Source organism: Dendropsophus ebraccatus, chromosome 12 (assembly GCF_027789765.1).
Source record: "Dendropsophus ebraccatus isolate aDenEbr1 chromosome 12, aDenEbr1.pat, whole genome shotgun sequence".
NCBI classification, from domain to species: domain Eukaryota; kingdom Metazoa; phylum Chordata; class Amphibia; order Anura; family Hylidae; genus Dendropsophus; species Dendropsophus ebraccatus.
Window position 1 is genome coordinate 85,736,423 of NC_091465.1, and position 25,968 is coordinate 85,762,390.

A 25,968-nucleotide genomic window follows, 5' to 3' on the forward strand; every position below is an offset into this window, starting at 1 on the left:
CATCATCACCATCCTGAGGAGCCATCACAACCATCAACACTACCATGAGGAGCCATCACAGCCATCATCACCACCCTGAGGAGCCATCACAACCCTCATCACCACTCTGAGCAGCCATCACAACCATCATCACCACCCTGAGATGCCATCATCACCATCCTGAGGAGCCATCACAACCATCATCACCACCCCGAGGAGCCATCACAACCATCATCACCACTCTGCGGAGCCATCACAACCATCATCATCACCCCAAGGAGCCATCACAACCATCATCACCACTCTGAGGAGCAATCACAACCATCATCACTTCCCCGAGAAGCCATCACAACCATCATTAACAACCGAGGAGCCATCACAACCATCATCACCACTCTGAAAAGCAATCACAACCATCATCACTTCCCCGAGGAGCCATCACAACCATCATTACCACCCCGAGGAGCCATCACAACCATCATCACTACCACGAGGAGCTATCACAACCATCATCACCACCCTGAGGAGCCATCACAACCATTATCACCATCCTGAGGAGCTATCACAACCATCATTACCACCCCAAGGAGCCATCAGCGCCACTGTTGTCATCCTCACCCTGAGCAACTATCACCACAATCATCTTCACCACCCTGAGGAGAGATCACTACTACCATCATCTTAAATAGCTATGCCACCATTATCATCACAACCCTGTAGAACAATCACCAACACCATTACAAATATAAGGAACCTATCACCACCCTGAGGGGCAATCTCCACCATCATGTGCATTGCCATCCTGCAGAACCATCATCAGCATCCCCCTGAGCAGCCACCATTACAATCAAAAGCATCCCCCTGAGCAGCCACCATTACAATCAATAGCATCACCCTGAGGAGCCACCATTAATATCAATAGCATCCACCTGAGCAGCCACCATTACAATCAATAGCATCACCCTGAGGAGCCACCATTACAATCAATAGCATCCCACTGAGGAGCCATGAGCACCACCCTCATCATAATCTGCCATTTTATGTACATTGAGGATTTGCAGATTTGGGAGCAGAGACTCGGAGATCTCCAGACTTCTGCATCATCCTGACCAAACACGTCTCCTTATCTGATCCTTCTTTTTATCTTCTTATCTGTAATAACTTGAGCGTGAAACACACCCAGCTCTGCTTAAAGGAACAGTGAACCTGCAGCCTGCCGTCTCTCTGTGGATGGATTGGTCCCTGTTATCGTCCATTTCTTGTCTGTGAAGGTCACTGGCCCTTTATAGGTCATACTTGCAGTTCACAGTAGAGCTCCGTAGTGCTCCCTGCTGTGTTCTAAATCTATATTGGGGTTTATGGAGTCACAACTAGTAAGCCTCATACAGCAGCCACCGTACATACTCCCCCCGGCGTACCCAAAACCTGCTCTATAGAGATTAAAAAAGGAGAATCTTAGCAAACAATTTGATCAAACAGAATGTACAGTGTCACCATGTTAAGCCTCATACATTTCCTGCTTCTATGTCTAAGCATTACTTCTGCTGTACAGAAAAGTGCAGTATTTATGGGGGCGGGGCTTGAGGGTAAAGCTGCTCCTCAGGGGAGGAGCTCTGCATGGGGAGTCACATGACTGCAGAGTGCTCATAGTGGATTGTATTATTCAGACCATTCTATAACTCTATTACCAGGAGTTTCCAATACTAATCAGTCTGTCCTTCTTCCCTCGCAGTGACTGACGGACATCGCTGACACATGGACGAGCCCCAGCAGATGACGATGAATTCATCTGAGGATTTCCACCGTAGTAAGTGCATCCCGCAGCCCTCCTGTGAACCCACGATGAAGAGAAATAGCCACCACCCTCCAATCCTCTTGATCTGAACACAGGTGAGTAGACGGAGGTCATCCACCACAAGGACCAGATGATGTGGAATATAAAATGTAATTAGCAAAACAATAAAATTCATAAAAGGGTAAAAGCACAGGCTGGACCGGCCTCTTCCTCAGGTGAAGAAATAGTGGGGATGCACCTGAAGAAGAGGCAGCTTTGGCTTGGAAACGCGGTGTGCTTTTAACCTTTTATTTATTTTATTGTTTTGCTAATTACATTTTATATTCCACATCATCTGGCCCTTGTGGTGGACGACCTGCGCCTACTCACCTGTGTTTGGATCAAGTGGATTGGAGGTGTGGTTTCTTTATGGGGGAGATACTGGAGTGTGTACCCCACTATCTGACTGAGCTATAGTGACACACTGTGTGATCTTATCTCCAGATGAGAACGGCTGGCAGAACTCGGTCATCATCATCCCGGCACTGCTGTCAGGCACCACGCTCATAGTGGTCTCCATCATCTTATGGAGGTCAGTCCGCAGGAAGAGGGACAAAGGAAAGAAAGACAAAGACAAAACAACAGGTAAAAACCTTCAGTGTAATACCAAGATGTATACTGTACTGAGCACTATAGTTATATATACTGGACTGAGCACTCTATAGTTATATATACTGTACTGAGCACTCTATAGTTATATATACTGTACTGAGTACTGTATAGTTATATATTATATATACTGTACTGAGCACTGTATAGTTATATAAACTGTACTGAGAACTCTATAGTTATATATACTGTACTGAGTACTGTATAGTTATATATTATATATACTGTACTGAGCACTCAATAGTTATATATACTGTACTGAGCACTCTATAGTTATATATACTGTACTGAGCACTCTATAGTTATATATTATATATACTGTACTGAGCACTCAATAGTTATATACAGTATACTGTACTGAGCACTGTATAGTTATATAAACTGTACTGAGAACTCTATAGTTATATATACTGTACTGAGTACTGTATAGTTATATATTATATATACTGTACTGAGCACTCAATAGTTATATATACTGTACTGAGCACTCTATAGTTATATATACTGTACTGAGCACTGTATAGTTATATATAATGTACTGAGAACTCTACAGTTATATGTACTGTACTGAGAACTCTATAGTTATATATACTGTACTGAGAACTCTAGTTATACTGTACTGAGAACTCTATAGTTATATATACTGTACTGAGCACTCTATAGTTATATATTATATATACTGTACTGAGCACTCAATAGTTATATACAGTATACTGTACTGAGCACTGTATAGTTATATAAACTGTACTGAGAACTCTATAGTTATATATACTGTACTGAGTACTGTATAGTTATATATTATATATACTGTACTGAGCACTCAATAGTTATATATACTGTACTGAGCACTCTATAGTTATATATACTGTACTGAGCACTCAATAGTTATATACAGTATACTGTACTGAGCACTGTATAGTTATATAAACTGTACTGAGAACTCTATAGTTATATATACTGTACTGAGTACTGTATAGTTATATATTATATATACTGTACTGAGCACTGTATAGTTATATATAATGTACTGAGAACTCTACAGTTATATGTACTGTACTGAGAACTCTATAGTTATATATACTGTACTGAGAACTCTAGTTATACTGTACTGAGAACTCTATAGTTATATATACTGTACTGAGCACTCTATAGTTATATATTATATATACTGTACTGAGCACTCAATAGTTATATACAGTATACTGTACTGAGCACTGTATAGTTATATAAACTGTACTGAGAACTCTATAGTTATATAAACTGTACTGAGTACTGTATAGTTATATATTATATATACTGTACTGAGCACTCAATAGTTATATATACTGTACTGAGCACTCTATAGTTATATATACTGTACTGAGCACTCTATAGTTATATATAATGTACTGAGAACTCTACAGTTATATGTACTGTACTGAGAACTCTATAGTTATATATACTGTACTGAGAACTCTAGTTATACTGTACTGAGAACTCTATAGTTATATATACTGTACTGAGAACTCTAGTTATACTGTACTGAGAACTCTATAGTTATATATACTGTACTGAGAACTCTAGAGTGGATGTATACAGTACTGAGCACCCTATAGCTATATATACTGTACTGAACACTCTATAGTTATACACAGTGGTGCCTTGGTTTAAGAGTAACTTGAATTAAGAGCGTTTTGCAAAAAGAAATCACAGTTTTTCAAAATTGTAGCTTGGTTTAAGAGCATTGCTTTAGTTTAAGAGCTCTCTGTACTGGGTAGGAGTGGGGGAAGGCTATGGCCTGTACTCTGACCCAGGAAGTCTCCCTCACCTTCCAAATCATAGCAGATCCACTTCAGGCTGGGGTTTACATCAGGAGACAGGACTGTGGAGGTAATATCTTTATAGCTGTAACCCCTCTCTCCCCAGACAGAGGGCTGCTATAATCTGCCTGCACTTACTTTCAGCTATACACTGCCGCTAAAATCTGCCTGCACTTACACTCAGCTATACACACTGCTGCTATAATGTGCCTGCACTTACACTCAGCTATACACACTGCTGCTATAATGTGCTTGCCCCTACACTCAGCTATACACACTGCTGCTATAATATGCCTGCACTTACACTCAGCCATTCAAACTACTGTATATGAAGTTGCTGTCACTGTCCTCCTGCACAGCTCTGTGATTTTCACTTCCTGATTGGTCCAGGCTGAACACACACCCCTTCCCCATTGCTGTCATGTGACTACACAGACCTCTGGCAGCAGCCTTGCTTCTCTATTCTAGCCTGTTGTACTACACTATTGCATTATGGGGATCTGCAGTTCCATCCTGTATCTACAAACTGCTGCTGTGTTATCAGGGTTATACAGTTACTATACATTATATACCACATGCTGATTGCTATACTGTACAGTAACTTATATATCACATATCCAGCTGCTGTGTTATCAGGGTTATACAGTTACTATACATTATATACCACATGCTGATTGCTATACTGTACAGTAACTTATATATCACATATCCAGCTTCTGCAGTGTTATCAGGGTTATACAGTTACTATACATTATATACCACATGCTGATTGTTATACTGTACAGTAACTTATATATCACATATCCAGCTGCTGTGTTATCAGGGTTATACAGTTACTATACATTATACACCACATGCTGATTGCTATACTGTACAGTAACTTATATATCACATATCTAGCTGCTGCTGTGTTATCAGGGTTATACAGTTACTAAACATTATACACCACATGCTGCTATACTGTACAGTAACTTATATATCACATATCCAGCTGCTGCTGTGTTATCAGGGTTATACAGTTACTATACATTATACACCACATGCTGATTGCTATACTGTATAGTAACTTATATATCACATATCCAGCTGCTGTGTTATCAGGGTTACACAGTTACTATACATTATATACCACATGCTGCTATACTGTACAGTAACTTATATATCACATATCCAGCTGCTGTGTTATCAGGGTTATACAGTTACTATACATTATATACCACATGCTGCTATACTGTACAGTAACTTATATATCACATATCCAGCTGCTGCTGTGTTATCAGGGTTATACAGTTACTATACATTATACACCACATGCTGCTACACTGTACAGTAACTTATATATCACATATCCAGCTGCTGTGTTATCAGGGTTATACAGTTACTATACATTATACTCCACATGCTGATTGCTATACTGTACAGTAACTTATAATATCACATATTCTGCTGTTTCTGAATGTTTGTTTCATCTGTTTCACATGTTATTCAGAATTTTAAAAATCATTATTTTGGGGGTGTGGAACCAATTGTCGGCATATCAGTGATTTCTTATGGGAAAATTTGCTTTGGTTAAAGAGTGATTTGGATTACAAGCATGGTCCCGGAACGAATTATACTCGTAATCCAAGACACCACTGTATACTGTACTGAGCTTTCTATAGTTATATTTACTGTACTGAGAGCCCTAAAATGGATTTTTACTGGGCTAGGAGCTCTAGAGTGGATGTACACCGTGGGAACATAGTGGGTATATACAATTGTATGTGATTTTGAATGGATATGTACTAAATGGAGCAATCTAAAGGTCTTTATACTATAATGAGTCCTCTAGATTAGTGCTTCTCAATTCTAGTCCTCAGGCCTCACCAACAGGTCATGTCTTGAGGATATCCCATACAAAGAACACCTGTGATAATACCTGATGCACTGAGTATAATTATATTGTCAGGACTGGCAGGCGTAGACAAGACAAAAGACAGTGGGCCCTAGATCTGAACCCACCCACTGTCACCTGCCTACTTGCCTCAGTCGACCCTAAACGGTCGCGGACAACCACGGAGTCGGTCCCTACACTGCGTAGGTGGATACACAAAACGTAGACAGACAAACAAAACACAATGGAGGATAGTCAACTAGCAGGGTCAAAACCAAACAGACAACGCAGTACAAAATCAGAAGGAGAGCGGATAGTCAAAAGTCAAGCAAGAGGTCAGAACACGGGCAGAGCAATAGCAAGGGGATTAGGACAGGGAACGCTGGGAAAGGAGCAGGGGAGCTGGGACTAGTAACAACTAATAACCAGCAGGGAACAGAGGATCTGACTGCTTTTTATCCAGGAAAAAAGACCAGGTCCAGCAGCTGATTGGAGCAGCCCAGATCCCAGCATCAAGTTCAGCTGAACAGACCTAGCAGTGCAGTAACCCCTACACTGCCAGAAGTCTGACAGACCAGGCAGGTGTGGCTGAGAAGTGAAACACAATTCAGACACAAAACCAGTGCAACAGCAGACATAAACTCAGCGCTTCCTTGGCCGCCCGACATGGACTGAGGAGCGCAAAGTCACATTCCTAACAGTACCCCCCCTCTTATGAGGGGCCTCAGGACCCTCACCCAAAGGACCCGGCCTGGAAGGGTTACGCATGTGGTATTGTCTAACCAGACGAGGTGCATGCATGTCTTTGCTCGCCACCCAAGTCCGTTCTTCCGGACCAAATCCCTTCCAGTGTACAAGATATTGTAGAGAACTCTGGACCCAACGAGAATCCAGAATTCTCTCCACCTCGTATTCCAGTTCACCTTGGACGACCAAGGGAGCAGGGGAAGTAGACGGCAACACAGGGTTAACATATTTCTTTAACAGTGATTTATGAAAGACATCATGTATTTTCCAACTCTTAGGTAATTGTAACTGATAAGACACAGGGTTAATGATTTTCATAATTACATAAGGACCAATGTATTTTGGAGAAAGTTTACCAGACGGGGCTTTTAACCTTAAGTTTCTAGTGGAGAGCCATACCTTATCCCCCACCATATATTCTGGGCCAGATATACGTTTTTTATCAGATTGTTTTTTAAAACTTTCTTGGGCTTTAACCAGGTTCTGAAGAGCCTGGGCCCAAACTGTGCACAGTTTATTGTAGATTTTTTCAGCAGAAGGGTTAACAGATTCGGCAGCATGTACTGAAGAACATCTAGGATTAAACCCAAAATTACAAAAGAATGGCGACATCTTGAGGGATTGACTTTCTCGGTTATTAAGTGCAAACTCAGCTAGAGGCAAGTACTCTTTCCACTTGTCTTGTGACCCTGCAACAAAACATCTTAAAAATTGTTCCAGTGATTGGTTGACCCTCTCGGTTTGACCATTGGATTGCGGATGAAAGGCGGAGGAAAAAGACAAAGTTATACCTAAGCGACCACAGAATTCCTTCCAGAATTTCGATACGAATTGTACGCCCCTATCGGATACAATATTTTCAGGGACCCCATGCAGACGCAAGATATGGTTAATAAACAGGGAAGCTAGGGTACGAGCGTTAGGGAGTTTACTAAGAGGAATGAGGTGACACATCTTGGAAAATCTGTCAATGACGACCCAAATCACCGTTTTCCCCCTGGAAGGGGGCAAATCGGTGATGAAATCCATAGAGACATGAGTCCAAGGTCTCGCAGGCAGTGGTAAGGGTTGAAGCAGACCCTCGGGGAGTCTGCGAGGTACCTTGGACCTGGCACAGGTCTCACAGGCTTCTACAAACAACTTAGTATCACGAGCCCACGAGGGCCACCAATAATGTCGTGATAACAGATACTGAGTGCCAGCTATGCCCGGATGACCTGCCAACACTGAGCAATGTGTCTCCTCCAGTACTCTTAAACGAAGGTTAGGAGGAACAAAGAGCTTATTCTCAGGGGTGTTCTTAGGGGCCAGGGACTGAGACTCTACCACTTGGGCAGCAAGATCGGGCTGTAGAATGGCTACCACAACCCCGGGAGCTAAAATAGTCCCTGATTCCCCACTAGGGACATTGCTGGTCTCAAAGCTACGGGACAAGGCGTCAGCTCTTACGTTTTTGGAACCAGGTCTGAAAGTTATTTCAAAATCAAAACGTGTGAAGAAGAGAGCCCATCTAGCCTGGCGAGGAGTAAGACGCTTAGCCTTGTCTAGATACACCAGATTTTTGTGATCAGTTAGGACCTTGATTTTGTGCTTAGCCCCCTCTAGAAAATGTCTCCATTCATCAAATGCCCATTTTATGGCAAGGAGCTCCCGGTTGCCTATGTCGTAGTTGCATTCATTGGATCCATGGGAAAAAAAAATCCCAAATGGTATGGCTGGTTATTCTGTCAGGACTGGCAGGCGTAGACAAGACAAAAGACAGTGGGCCCTAGATCTGAACCCACCCACTGTCACCTGCCTACTTGCCTCAGTCGACCCTAAACGGTCGCGGACAACCACGGAGTCGGTCCCTACACTGCGTAGGTGGATACACAAAACGTAGACAGACAAACAAAACACAATGGAGGATAGTCAACTAGCAGGGTCAAAACCAAACAGACAACGCAGTACAAAATCAGAAGGAGAGCGGATAGTCAAAAGTCAAGCAAGAGGTCAGAACACGGGCAGAGCAATAGCAAGGGGATTAGGACAGGGAACGCTGGGAAAGGAGCAGGGGAGCTGGGACTAGTAACAACTAATAACCAGCAGGGAACAGAGGATCTGACTGCTTTTTATCCAGGAAAAAAGACCAGGTCCAGCAGCTGATTGGAGCAGCCCAGATCCCAGCATCAAGTTCAGCTGAACAGACCTAGCAGTGCAGTAACCCCTACACTGCCAGAAGTCTGACAGACCAGGCAGGTGTGGCTGAGAAGTGAAACACAATTCAGACACAAAACCAGTGCAACAGCAGACATAAACTCAGCGCTTCCTTGGCCGCCCGACATGGACTGAGGAGCGCAAAGTCACATTCCTAACATATATCACCTGTGATAATACCTGATGCACTGAGTATATTTATATCACCTGTGATAACACCTGATGCACTGAGTATAATTATATCACCTGTGATAATACCTGATGCACTGAGTATATTTATATCACCTGTGATAACACCTGATGCACTGAGTATAATTATATAATCTGTGATAATACCTGATGCACTGAGTATATTTATATCACCTGTGATAATACCTGATGCACTGAGTATATTTATATCACCTGTGATAACACCTGATGCACTGAGTATAATTATATAATCTGTGATAATACCTGATGCACTGAGTATAATTATATCACCTGTGATAATACCTGATGCACTGAGTATAATTATATCACCTGTGATAATACCTGATGCATTGAGTATAATTATATCACCTGTGATAATACCTGATGCACTGGGTATAATTATATCACCTGTGATAATACCTGATGCACTGAGTATAATTATATCACCTGTGATAATACCTGATGCATTGAGTATAATTATATCACCTGTAATAATACCTGATGCACTGAGTATAATTATATAACCTGTGATAATACCTGATGCACTGAGTATAATTATATCACCTGTAAAATACTAAGGAAATCCTCAAAATATGATCCGGTGGGACCTGAGGACTGGAACTGAGAAGCACTGCTCTAGAGTGTATGTATATTATGGGCCATTCCATCCAAACTGAACCTTTTCGTAACACCCGTAACACCTAGTTAAACCTAGTAAAACTGCAATTCAAACACCAAAGTTATAAATATACATTAAGAGTCTTAATGTATATTTATAACTTTTGTGGTTAAATTGCATTTTTTTAATTAGCTGTTAAAAAAAAAAGTTTAACTAGGTGTTACGGGTGTTACGAAAAAGGTCCAGTTTGGATGGAATGGCCCTTATGCTAAGCTATCAAAAGTGTAGTTTACTTGTCTAAATGCTTTGGAGTGGATGTATACTTTACTGAGTGCTCAACAGTGGATATATATATGCACTTTAGAGTATATATACTGTACTGAGCATTCTAGAGTGAGTATATACTGCACTGGGCAATCTAGAGTGGATATATACGGTACTGAGTGCTCTGGGGAGCTATAGATATATATACAGTTCTGTGCTTTCTAGAGTGGATGTTTGCTGTTCTGAATGGTCTAGAGTGGATTTATGGTTTGTTGCGTGCTCTAGAGTAAATATATCCTAAACTTTGAACCCTAGGGTGAATATATAATGTAATAAGAGCTCAAGGGGGGATATATATGTGGTACTCGGCCAGAGATGTTAGTTGTTGTGACGCCAGTGCTAGTCCAACACAGGTGTGATGTTGGTACCCTAAGTTGTCATGTTAAATGATCCTTTATAATATTCTTTATCTTTATGAGAAAAAAAAGTAACGTGCTATCATATTTTTGTTTTGTTATTCGTTGACAATATGCTCATTGGATCGTACTCCTATATTACTATCCCTTTTGATGCTGCTGAAAAATTTCAATAAAAGCAAGGTTTAAAAAAAAAAAAAAAAAAAAAAAAAAAAAAAAGCTATATAGAATGGATATCACTGTAATTGTACCGACCTGACGAATAACAATAACATGTCATATGTAAAGTATAGTGTAGGAGTACAAAAAAATGGTAAAAAAAAAAAACAGCTGCTAAATTGTGTTTTTTATTCGTACCACCTTATAAAAAATTTATAAAAAAATGATCAGGGTGTCACATGTCCCCCAGAATGGTACCGATGGAAACGTCAACTTGTCTTACACAAATATTTTGGCACCGCAAGGCCTCTGTGACATGGTATAATGACTATAAAAAACCTGAAATAAAAAAAGACCCCAAAAATACACAAGGCTTCTGTCATGTCTGCGGCCTGTCGTTGAGTCAGGTGATGCACTGCGGCCACATATGGGGGATTTCTAGAAACATTGGAATAAGGGGAATAAATATTAAGTTCCATTTCTCAGTTAGTATTTGCTGTGTTAGAGGAAAAAATGGATTAAAAAAGAATATCTACCAAAAAATTTAAAATGTTAAATTTCCAACTTGCTTAAATTTCTGTAAAAAAAACCTAAAGGGTTAATACACTTATGAAATGCTACTTTGAATACTTTAAGGGGTGTAGTTTTTACAGTGAAGAGATTTATAGGGGTAATCCAAATCCACTTCAGAACTGAACTGGTCCCTAATAAAATCTGAATTTGAAATTTTCCTGAAAATTTGAAATTTTCCTGAAAATTTGAAAAAAATCTCTGCAAAATTTCGAAGCCCTCTAACATCCTAACATTGTAAAAGGACGTTCACCAAATGACATCACTATAAAATAGACATGTTGTAGATGTTGCAGTAATAATTTGTTCATGTGGCATGACTATCTTTCTTAGGAAAAGAGTTTTGAAGAGAAAGAAACATACATTTTTCACATTTTTGGCAAATGTTGTGTTTTTTTACAAAAAACTACTGAGTGTATCAACCAAAGTATACCACAAACATAAAGAGGAATATGTCACGAAAAAACAATCTCAGAATAACCGCGATAGTTAAAAGCATCACAGAGTTATCACTACATAAAGAGAGACAGGTCAGATTTGAAAAATAGGCCCTGGGCATTAAGCCCAAAACAGGCTGAAGAGGCGAGGGGTTAACCTGAGAACTTGGCCAGGTGCATAAGAGAAACACTGGCAGTTGGACACCACATATACTGTACTAAGCGCCCTAGAGTGGATATATACTTTACTGCGCACACTAGAGTTTATATATAGTGAAACCTCCCAAGTGGACCACTTCTTTGAGAAGACCACCCCCTTTCAGACCTTTTTTTTTTGCGACCAATTTTTCTAACCATTATTTCGTATGGACAATGCCTCTCTTTAAGAAGACCCTCTTCTCCACCGATCCGACCACAGACCACTTTTTTATGCAAATTTTGTAGCTGAAGACCCCCATAAAAAGACCAGAAGCAGGACTTAAACTTTAAAATTGCTACCTGACAGCGCTGACAGGGCCATGATGCAGGAGGAGGGAGCGCTCGAGCAGTATGAGAAATGGTGGAAGGTGAAAGGAGGAGGCATGGCTGAGCTGGGAGAAGGAAGAAGGATAGCCATAGATAGCAACCAGGAACAGCACCCATAGTGGAGTCTTGCGGGAAGCATCTCCACCAGCCACTGGGACCCCCCTGAGTATGCCCCTTCCCCCCCCCCCCCCCCCCGAGTATGCCCCCCCATTCTTCCCTGGTAATTAGCTTCCTCTAGATGCAAAGGCACAGAGAAGCTGTGCCTGTGTCATCCGTTGTGGGTCCTGGCTTTCAGTGATAGTCGGGGCCCGCCACAACTATCAGTGCACCGGGCCACTCCGCTGAGGGTTGTAGTAGGTGGTAGTACTGGGTAGGAACCCGGGTAGCCACTTGCCTGATGTTATGTCACGGTTTTAAGACAAGAGGGAAAAAAAGGAGCCGGGAGGATGGCGCCTCGTGTAATCCTGTTACATGAAAATGAATGAATTAAAAGTATAGGTGGACTCTCACCTTTTAGCCCCTTGGGCTTTGTGCGTATCACCCCACTATGGGGTATCTTGTAGCGTCGGATGATGGCTGCCGGCCGAAGGATCCAGGAAACGGGACTCTCCCAGTGTCAGGACCCGTGGTTTCATGCAGTAGACAGAAGAAAAAAGTACCTGGGTAGGTATCCTGGCGCTGCCAAAAAATCCTTCACAACGAGTAGAGTATAAAACATAAAATGGCTGATTTATTGGATAAAATCAGTAAAAATGTACATAAAATAAGCAATTAGGCGTTTCGGGAGTTGCATCTCCCTTCATCAGATTGCATGTATGCCATGTGCCAAACGCCCCTAGGCGGGATTGGCGCCTTTTTTCAGCTCATATAAACAAGCTGTTTGGCACATGGCATACATGCAATCTGATGAAGGGAGATGCAACTCCCGAAACGCCTAATTGCTTATTTTATGTACATTTTTACTGATTTTATCCAATAAATCAACCATTTTATGTTTTATACTCTACTCGTTGTGAAGGATTTTTTGGCAGCGCCAGGATACCTACCCAGATACTTTTTTCTTCTGTCTACTGCATGTCATGGTTTTGGCACAAGGGATAGCAGCTAACCAGCGGGGACCTGACCATGCGGAGGCCGAGCAATTCTTCGTTGTCCTTAGTCAAGGCACCAATAATTAAACCAATGCCAAGGTTCAGAAACAACGGTAGTTGTATATTTATTAAAACGGTGGTAACTAGTAGCAACAGTCTCTCCTGATGCAACCGGGAATAAGGCAGACTTGGATAAGGCAGAGTAATGGGTGATGCTGCAATAGGCTGTGAGAGTAGCGTTACTTGGAATAAGGAAACTGAATGATAAGAGTAGTAGTACTGGAGTTATGATACTGGGCGGAATGGAGTTGAGACGAATACTTGCTATTGATGATGAGAGAGATGATGAGAGTAGTGAATGAAGACAGCACCCAGATCTTTGGTGGAGATGAGGATCTTGAAGGACTTGAGGATAGGAAACCAGGTCCCGACTGGATCAGAACACCTCTGGTAACGCTGGAGCAGCAGAGTACACATGCCTCTCTCCTGGCAGTGGAGAGAGGACACACACACACCCTGTCCTCTAGAAGGTAGAAGACAGGACTCACACACACAACCTGTCCCCTTGAAGGTAGAAAACAGTACTGAGGTAGGACAGGAAGTCACATGGTATCCCCAGCCAAAGCTCGATGGCTATTGGGGTTACCATGGCAGCAGGGGCAGTCACGTGACTCACCAAGCCATTGCATCATCACACCATTAGGCACTGAGAAATGAATATGCATGAGAAATACATGGAATAGCAGACCTGAATACTGAGAAGGGTGACATAATTTAACAGTTTGCAGTGGGACTATGTTTCCAGAACAGAACTGACTATAATAAAGGTGTAGACACAAAGCTATGGAGAAATACTCTGTTCTGGGACACTGCATCAGCACTGGAGCCACACTCTGGTGCTGACAGTTAACTCTATAAATCCACGACCGCAGCAACTATAGGGCTGCAGAGAGAGAACTCTTCTTGTACAGTGGGAGAATTCTCTGCAGAATACATTATATGTATTCTATTGCACAGCTGAAGGAAGTGATGGGTTAAGTTATTGGTTTCTACAGTATTGTCTTTCCTTTACTAGACCCACATCTGGATTGGGCAGTGAATGCTGCTGGGATCTATGAGAATTCACTGGAGATCCTTGATCCCATCGTGGAGAAGAGGCAGCTGCCCATAGAGTGGACAGTGGAGCACCGGGAGGTTGTGTGTAATGGCCACTTTGGCCCCATTAGTCGGGCAGTTCTGTGCCGTTCGGGCACTGAGGAAGTCCAGCATGTGGTCCTGAAGGAGCTGTCTGGTAAGTTGAGCGCGGCTGGGGAATGACCCACAATAAGGAGAGGCTCTTCGGCTGACATGTCTTCTTGTGTGTCCTCTGCAGAGCATTGCAGCCCCGGAGAGGTGCAGGATTTCATCGACCTCATGAAGTTTCATGCGCAGGTCTGTAACCACGACAGTCTGGTAAAGATGCTGTGGTGTCAGACTGAGAGGAGACCCCCGAGTCTCATCATGAAGGCCATGTCCTATGGAAATCTGCTGGCCTTCCTCAGGAACTCACACCAGGTACTGTGCGTGAACAGGCAGATATAGTATATACCTACAGTCCGTACATCTCTCCCTCCCCTGTGCCCAGAGGGAGACTGATCTCTCCACAATCTGGATGTGGCGGAGGCGTGTGACCGGTGTTTACATGAAGCAGTTATCAGATGTTGGCGGTCACATGGCTCAGCGGGTGGAGGGATCGGATGATAGCAGGCCATGTTATGTAACCTTGTTTCCATGATAAGTGGTTGTATTGCTGCAGCGCTCAGAGTATTACTGATCTATTATAGGGGTTATCCAGGATTGGAAAAGGAGTAGGGAGTAATGATGATGATGAGGGTAAGGAGGGATGATGATGAGGGTATGGGAGGGATGATGATGGGGGTAAGGAGGGATGATGATGGGGGTATGGGAGGGATGATGATGGGGGTAAGGAGGGATGATGATGGGGGTAAGGAGGGATGATGATGGGGGTAAGGAGGGATGATGATGGGGGTAGGCCTCAATGATGATTGTGAGGCTAGGGAGTAATGATGATAATTGGAGTAGGGAGGGATGATGATGAGTTTAAGGAGGGATGATGATGAAGATGATGATGGGGTAGGGAGGAATGATGATGGGGTAAGGGGGGAATGATGATGATGGGGGTAGGGAGGGATTATGATGATGGGGGTAGCGAGTAATGATAATGGGGGTAGGGAGGGATGATGATGAAGATGATGATGGGGTAGGGGGGATGATGATCAAGGGGGTAGGTAGTAATGATGATGACGGGTCAGGGAGTAATAATGATGTAGGGAGGGGTAAAGATGGGGTGGGGGGTGGTGATGATAGGTAGTAATGATGATGATGGGGTATGGAGGGACGATAATGATTAAGGTAAGGAGAGATGATGATAGAAGTAGGGAGTGATGATGATGGGGTAGGGAGGGATGATGGGGGTAGGCAGGAATGATGATAGAAGTCGGGAGTGATGATGGGATAGGGAGGGGTGGTGGTGATGGGGGTAGGAAGGGATGATGATGATGATGGGGGTAGGGAGTAATGATGATGGGGGTAGGGAGGGATGATGATGGTGGGGGTAGAGAGTAATGATTATGATGGGGGTAAGGATGGATGATGATGATGGGGTAGGGAGGGATAATGATGATGAGAGGAGGGAGGGAAGATGATGATAGGGGTAGGGAGAGATGATGACGGGGGAGGGATGATGATGATGAGGGTAGGAGGGTGGTGGTGATGATGGGGGAGGAATGATGATGATGGGGGAGGGATGATGATGATGATGAGGGTAGGTGGTGATGATATTGGTAATGATAATTGTGGCAATGATAAGAATGCGCAACTTGAGTCCAATTGTTCAGCATTTGATTACCGGTGGCTGAAGAATTTAGATGCTGTCTTAGGGAGTCCTGGTGGATACAGCCATTGGGCGACGTGCTGCTTCTTCAGCCACCGGTAATCAAATGCTGAGCGACTGGACTGGAGCGTGTTCCTGTTGCCTCATCTCTGATGATGATAAAATTAAGGAACTGCTTCATTCCCTGATATAATGTGGTCTCTGATCGGGTGACATCTGCCTCCTCCTCCCCCCAGTAATATCTACTTCCCCCATATTTAGGGTGTACAGGCCACCGATGCCGCCTTCCCCAGGATCACCGAGAGGGACATCTACTCCATGTCTTCACAAGTGGCCGGCGGGCTGGTAGGTGACACGTTACAGCAGACGACTAATGCCCGGGCAGATGACTCCTCCATCCTATAGACTGAGGAGTACCACAGGGTCAGATGAGAGGTGACACATAGGAACTACTGCGCATGGTGAACCATTTACAGGAGACAGGGGGGTCTGGAGAGGAGGGGGGTGAACCATTTACAGGAGACCGGGGGGTCTGAAGAGGAGGGGGGTGAACCATTTACAGGAGACAGGGGGGTCTGAAGAGGAGGGGGGTGAACCATTTACAGGAGACCGGGGGGTCTGAAGAGGAGGGGGGTGAACCATTTACAGGAGACAGGGGGGTCTGAAGAGGAGGGGGGTGAACCATTTACAGGAGACAGGGGGGTCTGGAGAGGAGGGGGGGGGGACCATTAACAGGAGACAGGGGGGTCTGGAGAGGAGGGGGGTGAACCATTTACAGGAGACAGGGGGGTCTGAAGAGGAGGGGGGTGAACCATTTACAGGAGACAGGGGGGTCTGGAGAGCAGGGGGGTGAACCATTTACAGGAGACAAGGGGGTCTGGAGAGCAGGGGGGTGAACCATTTACAGGAGACAAGGGGGTCTGAAGAGCAGGGGGGTGAACCATTTACAGGAGACAGGGGGGTCTGAAGAGGAGGGGGGTGAACCATTTACAGGAGACAGGGGGTTCTGGAGAGGAGGGGGGGGGACCATTAACAGGAGACAGGGGGGTCTGGAGAGGAGGGGGGTGAACCATTTACAGGAGACAGGGGGGTCTGGAGAGGAGGGGGGTGAACCATTTACAGGAGACCAAGGGGTCTGAAGAGGAGGGGGGTGAACCATTTACAGGAGACAGGGGGGTCTGGAGAGCAGGGGGGTGAACCATTTACAGGAGACAGAGGGGTCTGAAGAGGAGAGGGGTGAACCATTTACAGGAGACAGAGGGGTCTGAAGAGGAGGGGGGTGAACCATTTACAGGAGACAGAGGGGTCTGAAGAGGAGGGGGGGGGTGAACCATTTACAGGAGACAGAGGGGTCTGAAGAGGAGGGGGGTGAACCATTTACAGGAGACCAAGGGGTCTGAAGAGCAGGGGGGTGAACCATTTACAGGAGACAGGGGGGTCTGGAGAGCAGGGGGGTGAACCATTTACAGGAGACAAGGGGGTCTGAAGAGGAGGGGGGTGAACCATTTACAGGAGACAGAGGGGTCTGAAGAGGAGGGGGGTGAACCATTTACAGGAGACAGAGGGGTCTGAAGAGCAGGGGGGTGAACCATTTACAGGAGACAAGGGGGTCTGAAGAGGAGGGGGGTGAACCATTTACAGGAGACAGGGGGGTCTGAAGAGGAGGGGGGACCATTTACAGGAGACAGGGGGGTCTGGAGAGGAGGGGGGTGAACCATTTACAGGAGACAGGGGGGTCTGGAGAGCAGGGGGGTGAACCATTTACAGGAGACAGGGGGGTCTGGAGAGGAGGGGGGACCATTTACAGGAGACAGGGGGGTCTGGAGAGGAGGGGGGTGAACCATTTACAGGAGACAGGGGGGTCTGGAGAAGAGGGGGGTGAACCATTTACAGGAGACAGGGGGGTCTGGAGAGGAGGGGGGACCATTTACAGGAGACAGGGGGGTCTGGAGAGGAGGGGGGTGAACCATTTACAGGAGAGCAGGGGGGTGAACCATTTACAGGAGACAAGGGGGTCTGGAGAGGAGGGGGGTGAACCATTTACAGGAGACAGAGGGGTCTGAAGAGGAGGGGGGTGAACCATTTACAGGAGACAAGGGGGTCTGAAGAGGAGGGGGGTGAACCATTTACAGGAGACAGAGGGGTCTGAAGAGGAGGGGGGTGAACCATTTACAGGAGACAGGGGGGTCTGGAGAGGAGGGGGGTGAACCATTTACAGGAGACAGGGGGGTCTGGAGAGGAGGGGGGGACCATTAACAGGAGACAGGGGGGTCTGGAGAGCAGGGGGGTGAACCATTTACAAGAGACCGGGGGGTCTGAAGAGGAGGGGGGTGAACCATTTACAGGAGACAGGGGGGTCTGGAGAGGAGGGGGGTGAACCATTTACAGGAGACAGGGGGGTCTGGAGAGGAGGGGGGTGAACCATTAACAGCAGACAGGGGGTCTGAAGAGGAGGGGTGTGAACCATTTACAGGAGACAGGGGGTCTGTAGAGGAGGGGGGTGAACCATTTACAGGAGACAGGGGGGTCTGAAGAGGAGGGGGGTGAACCATTTACAGGAGACGGGGGTCTGAAGAGGAGGGGGGGGTGAACCATTTACAGGAGACAGGGGGGTGTGGAGAGCAGGGGGGTGAACCATTAACAGGAGACAGGGGGTCTGAAGAGGAGGGGGGTGAACCATTTACAGGAGACAGGGGGGTCTGGAGAAGAGGGGGGTGAACCATTTACAGGAGACAGGGGGGTCTGGAGAGGAGGGGGGTGAACCATTTACAGGAGACAGGGGGGTCTGAAGAGGAGGGGGGTGAACCATTTACAGGAGACAGGGGGGTCTGGAGAGGAGGGGGGTGAACCATTTACAGGAGACAGGGGGGTCTGGAGAGGAGGGGGGTGAACCATTTACAGGAGACAGGGGGGTCTGGAGAGGAGGGGGGTGAACCATTTACAGGAGACAGGGGTTTGAAGAGGAAGGGGGGGGGGGTGAACCATTTACAGGAGACAGGGGGGTGTGGAGAGCAGGGGGGTGAACCATTAACAGGAGACAGGGGGTCTGAAGAGGAGGGGGGTGAACCATTTACAGGAGACAGGGGGGTCTGGAGAGGAGGGGGGTGAACCATTTACAGGAGACAGGGGGGTCTGAAGAGGAGGGGGGTGAACCATTTACAGGAGACCGAGGGGTCTGGACAGGGGGTGGAGGGGTCTGTGCTATGACGCTTATATCTCAGGTGGACCGTCTTGCCCCTCCCCAGGAGTATCTGTCGGGGACGCACGATCTGATCCATGGCTACGTTGCTGCCTGTAACGTCCTGGTCCATGAGGATCTGAGCGTCCAGCTCTGCGGTCTGGGTCTTGCCGCCATACAGTACAGAACCGGATCTGTGCCGGCGCGGAGAGCTGACCAGGTTCCCCTGAAGTGGCAGTCACCAGAACGGCTCAAGGGTGCAGACATCACGGAGAAGAGCGACGTGTGAGTGGCTGCTTATAGTGGGCGGGGTCAGCGGAGTGATGTCACAGACTCACGTCTCCTCCTCTTTCACAGGTGGTCATTTGGGATCTTGATGTACGAGATGGTGACACTAGGTAAGTGGTAAGCGGCCATGACACCTACTTAGCTATAAGAGAAGTATGTGACCCCTATAGTACAAACCCCAAATCAGCCCTTACAGGAACTCTACACCAGGCTGACTCCTCCTATTCTGGTGAGGGTCTTGGTAACTGGACTCCCATCGATACTTAAAGGGAAACTTTTTTATATGTTGCTGCCCTATTAGAAAACATAACAAATATCTTATACTTACTTCTCCACACTCCCCCAGTGTCCTGCTGCAATGTCTCCAGGTCCCCTGCTAACTGCAGCCCTGACACTTCCAAGAAGGACTTGTCTCTGCTATAACAGCCAGCTCAGCCAATCAGTGACTGAGACAGGGCAGTGCAGCAGCCAGTGATTGGCTGAGCAGGCTGTCACTGCCGAGACGACTCTGTTTTGGACATTGCGGGGCTGCAGTTGGCGGGGGAGTGCGGAGAGGTAAGCATTAGATCTTATGTTTTCTAATAGGGCAGCTGCATGTAGAACGTTTTCTACAGCTGGAGTGTCCCTTTAAGACCTATGGTGTGTATGGCTGATAAGTTCTGCACAATCAGCCATGCGGCCATAAACCCCAGGCCGTTCAGTGGCCCTGAGCCTGATGTGTCCTGTAGATTACACCGGGCCATCAGTGCCGGGGACAAGGTCCATGCTCTTCTTACCATTGATTATTGTATGAGGCGTGATCACTGATCTCCGGGATCCACAATCTGTACAGTCCTGGGCTCCCCCTGAGCCCTATAGAGGGATACAACTTCTGCCATCGGCCTTCATGCACATAGCGCTATTGGGGGATGTTGAGAGTTGTAGTTTGTCATAAGCTGTACTGTATATTAGGTTAACATTCAGATGTCTAGAAGTGGCCCCCGAGCGCTGGGCTCCCGGGAGTAGTCCTGATGGTGGAGCAAACAGCCAGGGAGCCCCGACATCTTCTATAACTCAGGCCCCTTTATAGGGCCCAGCTCCTGAGAGGGACCACAGCCGAATCTGTTTGTCCTATTGCAGGACCACATTGTGTAGACAGACTTTGACCCCATGGCCCTGACCCTTGTATACAGCCATCACCCCCAGCTTCACCTTCTCCTCTCGTTCCCACAGGTTCTCCCCCATATCCCGACCTGGAGCCCTCACAGCTGCCATCCAGACTAAAGAAGAACTACAGAATGGAGCGGCCTCCGCAGTGCGGAGCCCGACTGTGAGTATACAGGGACAGTGATGTGGGACCACCAGTAGCAAATGTCATAGACCCCCAGACCCTCACCACAGAAAAACATGGCTGCTTCTGCCTGTCAGGGCTGGGCGTGATTGTCAGCTCTGTGGTCTAATGTAATAATCAGGAATGACTGTCAGCTCTGTGGTCTAATGTAATTATCAGGACTGATTGTCAGCTCTGTGGTCTAATGTAATAATCAGGACTGGGGGTGATTGTCAGCTCTGTGGTCTAATGTAATAATCAGGACTGGGGGTGATTGTCAGCTCTGTGGTCTAATGTAATAATCAGGACTGATTGTCAGCTCTGTGGTCTAATGTAATAATCAGGACTGGGACTGATTGTCAGCTCTGTGGTCTAATGGAATAATCAGGACTGGGGGTGATTGTCAGCTCTGTGGTCTAATGTAATAATCAGGACTGACTGTCAGCTCTGTGGTCTAATGTAATAATCAGGACTGACTGCCAGCTCTGTGGTCTAATGGAATAATCAGGACTGATTGCCAGCTCTGTGGTCTAATGAAATAATCAGGACTGGGGGTGATTGTCAGCTCTGTGGTCTAATGTAATAATCAGGACTGATTGTCAGTTCTGTGGTCTAATGTAATTATCAGGACTGATTGTCAGCTCTGTGGTCTAATGTAATAATCAGGACTGACTGCCAGCTCTGTGGTCTAATGTAATAATCAGGACTGGGACTGATTGTCAGCTCTGTGGTCTAATGTAATAATCAGGACTGATTGTCAGCTCTGTGGTCTCCTGGATTTATCAGGACTGATTGTCAGCTCTGTGGCCGCCTGCTGATGGTGGATTACAGATGATCTATAGTGTATAGCTGTGTGTCTCCACCAGGTGGCAGCAGAGATTTAGAGTAAATGATGGTGATTATGGCAGAATTGGTCTCTCTTCTCACTTCCCTGCTCCATACTCATTGGTCTTGGCTTTAGTGCGGCCGATAAACTAACTGATATTCCTGGCGTCCGCAGATCACATAGGCAGAATACCCGGGTGTGGCCTGGGGCGTGAGGTAGTTATACTAATGTGTGGTCTACAGGCCAAATATTACTCCCACTTACCTCTCACCCACCATGTACTATGTATCCTTACCTCTCCCTCAGTCTTGGGGTGATGGGGGATGTGGGGATCATTAGTAGATGTCCATGTCCCTGGTCACCCCAGCGTGGGTGTCAGGTGGGTATCAGTATGGTGTGGGTTATAGACATCTCTTGGCAGGACTCCTGGAGGCCATCGTGCTGGTGGAGCTGGAGTCGGTCAAAGGACCTTGGTTTGGTTCCTTTGCACACACTGGGTGTCTGTAGGCTGGTTTGGCCTTTAATCCTTTAATCCTGGTGTGGGCAGCCTGACGATCAACTATTGTGGACGAGCTATCAATTCCTTTTTCCTGTACAGCCCCTTTAAAGGGGAACTCCAGCGAAAAATGTTTGTTTGTTTTTCCAAATCCACTGGTGTCAGAAAGTTATACAGATTTGTAATTTACTTCTATTTAAAAATCTCCAGTCTTCCTGTACTTATCAGCTGCTGTATGTCCTGCAGGAAGTGGTGTATTCTCTCCAGTCTGACACAGTGCTCTCTGCTGCCACCTCTGTCCATGTCAGGAATTGTCCAGAGCAGGAGAGGTTGTCTATGGGGATTTGCTGCTGCTCTGGACAGTTCCTGACATGGACAGAGGGGGCAGCAGAGCTTATTAAGTGTAAATGTGAAGAATAAAACTCACTAGGTGCGGATGCAACCACCAAGCATAAAGCCGGGGAGGTTTGGTAACATTTACCTCCCCCAGTATAAGCCACAATACAGACTACAGAGATGTTTGGGCAGGTGAGGAGGAGGCCCAGCACCTGTAACAATTGTGGAGGTGACGCCAAGCTCTGTGGGGACTGAGAGACATTATTACACTGAATTCAGTAGAGAAAAAAAAATCCTTTTATTGGTTTATTAGATGTAAAACAGACGAAAACCAAGGTGTGACCATAGCCTGAGGGTCAGCGGTGCTGAAGCTAACGGAGACCTTTATCAGCCCTGTCAGCAGCATCTGAGGTGTTACCAGCCCAGCATCTCTGCTCGCTGTCAGTGAATGGAGACCTTCATGGCTTATTCTGCAGGGTATAGGGCTCCTGCCGGTGCAGGCCTCCATAATGTTATCACGTCACAGCCATGTCCACCAGTCTCTGTGGCCCTCGCCATAGGGACATTACTATAGCAGACTGGGGGGTTTCTACTCTCCTTGGTGGTCTCTTTGTCCTCTCGACATGTAGGGGGGAGGGGCGTTCAGGATGAGAGGCTTGTATATTAGGGGGAGGGGGTGTTTAGGATGAGGGGTTTGTATATTGGGGGGAGGGGGTGTCTGGGATGTCGTGAATTGTATATTATGGGGAGGGGGTGTCTGTGATGAGGGGTCTGTATACAATGGGGAGGGGATGTTTGGTATGTAGGGGATTTTATATTATGGGGAGGGGGTGTTTGAGATAAAGGGTTTGTATATTGGGGGAGGGGGTGTTTGGGATAAAGCAGGCATGTCCAAACTTTTTTCGAAGAGTGCCAAATTTGATGAAGTGAACATGTGCGAGGGCCGACCATTTTACATGCTAAATGCTATATGCTTTATAACACAGGCAGATAATAGCAAGCTGGATACCTGGGGGGCCGTAAAAGTTCGGAACGCGGGCCGCAAATGGCCCTCCGGCCGGACTTTGGACATGCCTGGGATAAAGGGTTTGTATATTAGGAGGAGGGGTGTTTAGGATGAGGGGTTTGTATATTAGGGGGAGGAGGTGTCTGGGATGAGGGGTCTGTATACAATGGGGAGGGGGTGTTTGGGTTGTAGCGGATGGTATATTATGGGGAGGGGGTGTTTGGGTTGTAGCGGATGGTATATTATGGGGAGGGGGTGTTTGGGGTGAGGGGTTTGTGTATTAGGGGGAGGGGGTGTTTGGGATGTAGCAGATGGTATATTAGGGGGAGGGGGTGTTTGGGTTGTAGCGGATGGTATATTATGGGGAGGGGGTGTTTGGGTTGTAGCGGATGGTATATTATGGGGAGGGGGTGTTTGGGTTGTAGCGGATGGTATATTATGGGGAGGGGGTGTTTGGGTTGTAGCGGATGGTATATTATGGGGAGGGGGTGTTTGGGATGTAGCAGATGGTATATTAGGGGGAGGGGGTGTTTGGGTTGTAGCGGATGGTATATTATGGGGAGGGGGTGTTTGGGGTGAGGGGTTTGTGTATTAGGGGGAGGGGGTGTTTGGGATGTAGCGGATGGTATATTATGGGGAGGGGGTGTTTGGGTTGTAGCGGATGGTATATTATGGGGAGGGGGTGTTTGGGTTGTAGCGGATGGTATATTATGGGGAGGGGGTGTTTGGGTTGTAGCGGATGGTATATTATGGGGAGGGGGTGTTTGGGGTGAGGGGTTTGTGTATTAGGGGGAGGGGGGTGTTTGGGATGTAGCGGATGGTATATTATGGGGAGGGGGTGTTTGGGATGAGGGGTCTGTGTACAGTGAGGAGGGGGGTATTTGAAGTGTCCCTGTCTCCCCCTCTCCCTCCATGTTCTGATACTGGCCATGTTCTCTGTTCTTTCAGGTATGAGCTAATGAGCAGCTGCTGGCAGTGGGAGGCGCCCCTGAGACCTTGCTTTACGGATGTGGTGAAGCAGCTGCAGAACGCCGCTGACCAGGCCGATGGACTTAGCGCTCTGACACCTGGGGACTCTCTTAGCTGGAGGGAGTACCTGCATGTGGCCGGGATTCCTACATGACGCCTCAGGTGGAGGTAGGGGAATATCCTGAGCCGCGAGGACATTGGCGCCATTTACCTGTGCCCGCTGCCGCCCCTTTCCGCTCACATACAATGTATATAACGGATTACTGGAAAGAAACCTATTTATCTTGTAGAATAAAGCTGCTCAGTAATGTAGAAGAAGGCGAAGATACACGAGGGCGAGACAGGCGGTGTCACATGGTACAGATAAAACCAGATTTATTACATTTCAGTCATCCAGAACCTATAACTTCTGTACAATCTATATACACCAAAGAGTCACCCACTTACTGCCCGGCCGAGCACAGGCGTACAGGATACGTGATACGCTAGACATCTGGTTATTGAAGAGATGGCGACCACGGTGCAGGCCGCTCATTATTCTGAGGGGGTGACTGGAAATCACACAATATCACCCACCCCGCGTCCTATGATGACATCAGCACACGCCGTCCTCCATGATATCATTACTGCACATCACACCACAACGCTGCCTTCACTCCAACCTACGCGGTCTTCAGAGAGTCCGCCATCACCAGGAGGTCACAGCTTAAAGCTCCACAACGCCTCCGGGAAGAGAATGTACGACATGGACCATACCAAGTGGTATAGACAGGCCAGGGGGGAGAAGGAGCAGAACATCATGACAACTCCTGCAAGAGAGATCAGTGATTACATGTTTACTATGGGAAGATAACACATACGCAACCTTTATATCGCCCCGTCCAGAACACCACATACTCCATACTGTGTGCCCCTTCATGCCCCATATACTGTACCACGCCCAAAACTCCCATGTTCTACTACATACACAACATATTGTTCCACTGCATACCCCATATACTGTGCCACCACATACTCCATATACTGTGCCACCAAATACTCCATATACTGTGCCACTACATACCTCATATACTGTACCACCACAAACCCCATATACTGTGCCACTGCATACCCCATATACTGTGCCACCACATACTCCATATACTGTACCACCACAAACCCCATATACTGTGCCACTGCATACCCCATATACTGTACCACCACATACTCCATATACTGTACCACCACAAACCCCATATACTGTGCCACTGCATACCCCATATACTGTGCCACCAAATACTCCATATACTGTGCCACTACATACTCCATATACTGTGCCACCAAATACTCCATATACTGTGCCACCACATACCCCATATAC

General features: G+C 46.4%; 2 protein-coding genes across 4 annotated transcripts in view; one reads left to right on the forward strand and one right to left on the reverse strand.

Moving 5' to 3' along the window:
• Positions 1 to 24,926, forward strand: part of LOC138768897 (tyrosine-protein kinase STYK1-like) — a 28,448-nt gene extending 3,522 nt beyond the window's left edge. The window contains exons 2-10 of the mRNA XM_069946931.1: positions 1,712 to 1,786; positions 2,258 to 2,398; positions 14,383 to 14,598; positions 14,680 to 14,861; positions 16,462 to 16,545; positions 19,446 to 19,663; positions 19,736 to 19,776; positions 20,879 to 20,975; positions 24,588 to 24,926. Coding sequence (XP_069803032.1) covers positions 1,735 to 1,786; positions 2,258 to 2,398; positions 14,383 to 14,598; positions 14,680 to 14,861; positions 16,462 to 16,545; positions 19,446 to 19,663; positions 19,736 to 19,776; positions 20,879 to 20,975; positions 24,588 to 24,762 — 1,206 coding nt within the window. The 5' untranslated portion in view covers positions 1,712 to 1,734 and the 3' untranslated portion in view covers positions 24,763 to 24,926. The remainder of the gene's footprint in view (positions 1 to 1,711; positions 1,787 to 2,257; positions 2,399 to 14,382; positions 14,599 to 14,679; positions 14,862 to 16,461; positions 16,546 to 19,445; positions 19,664 to 19,735; positions 19,777 to 20,878; positions 20,976 to 24,587) is intronic.
• Positions 24,927 to 24,941: 15 nt separating this feature from the next.
• The window catches only part of TMEM269 (transmembrane protein 269), a 28,771-nt gene continuing 27,744 nt past the window's right edge, over positions 24,942 to 25,968 (reverse strand). For all 3 annotated transcript variants that reach the window (XM_069946926.1, XM_069946924.1, XM_069946925.1), the window contains one exon: positions 24,942 to 25,417. In XM_069946926.1, coding sequence (XP_069803027.1) covers positions 25,308 to 25,417 — 110 coding nt within the window. In that variant the 3' untranslated portion in view covers positions 24,942 to 25,307. The remainder of the gene's footprint in view (positions 25,418 to 25,968) is intronic.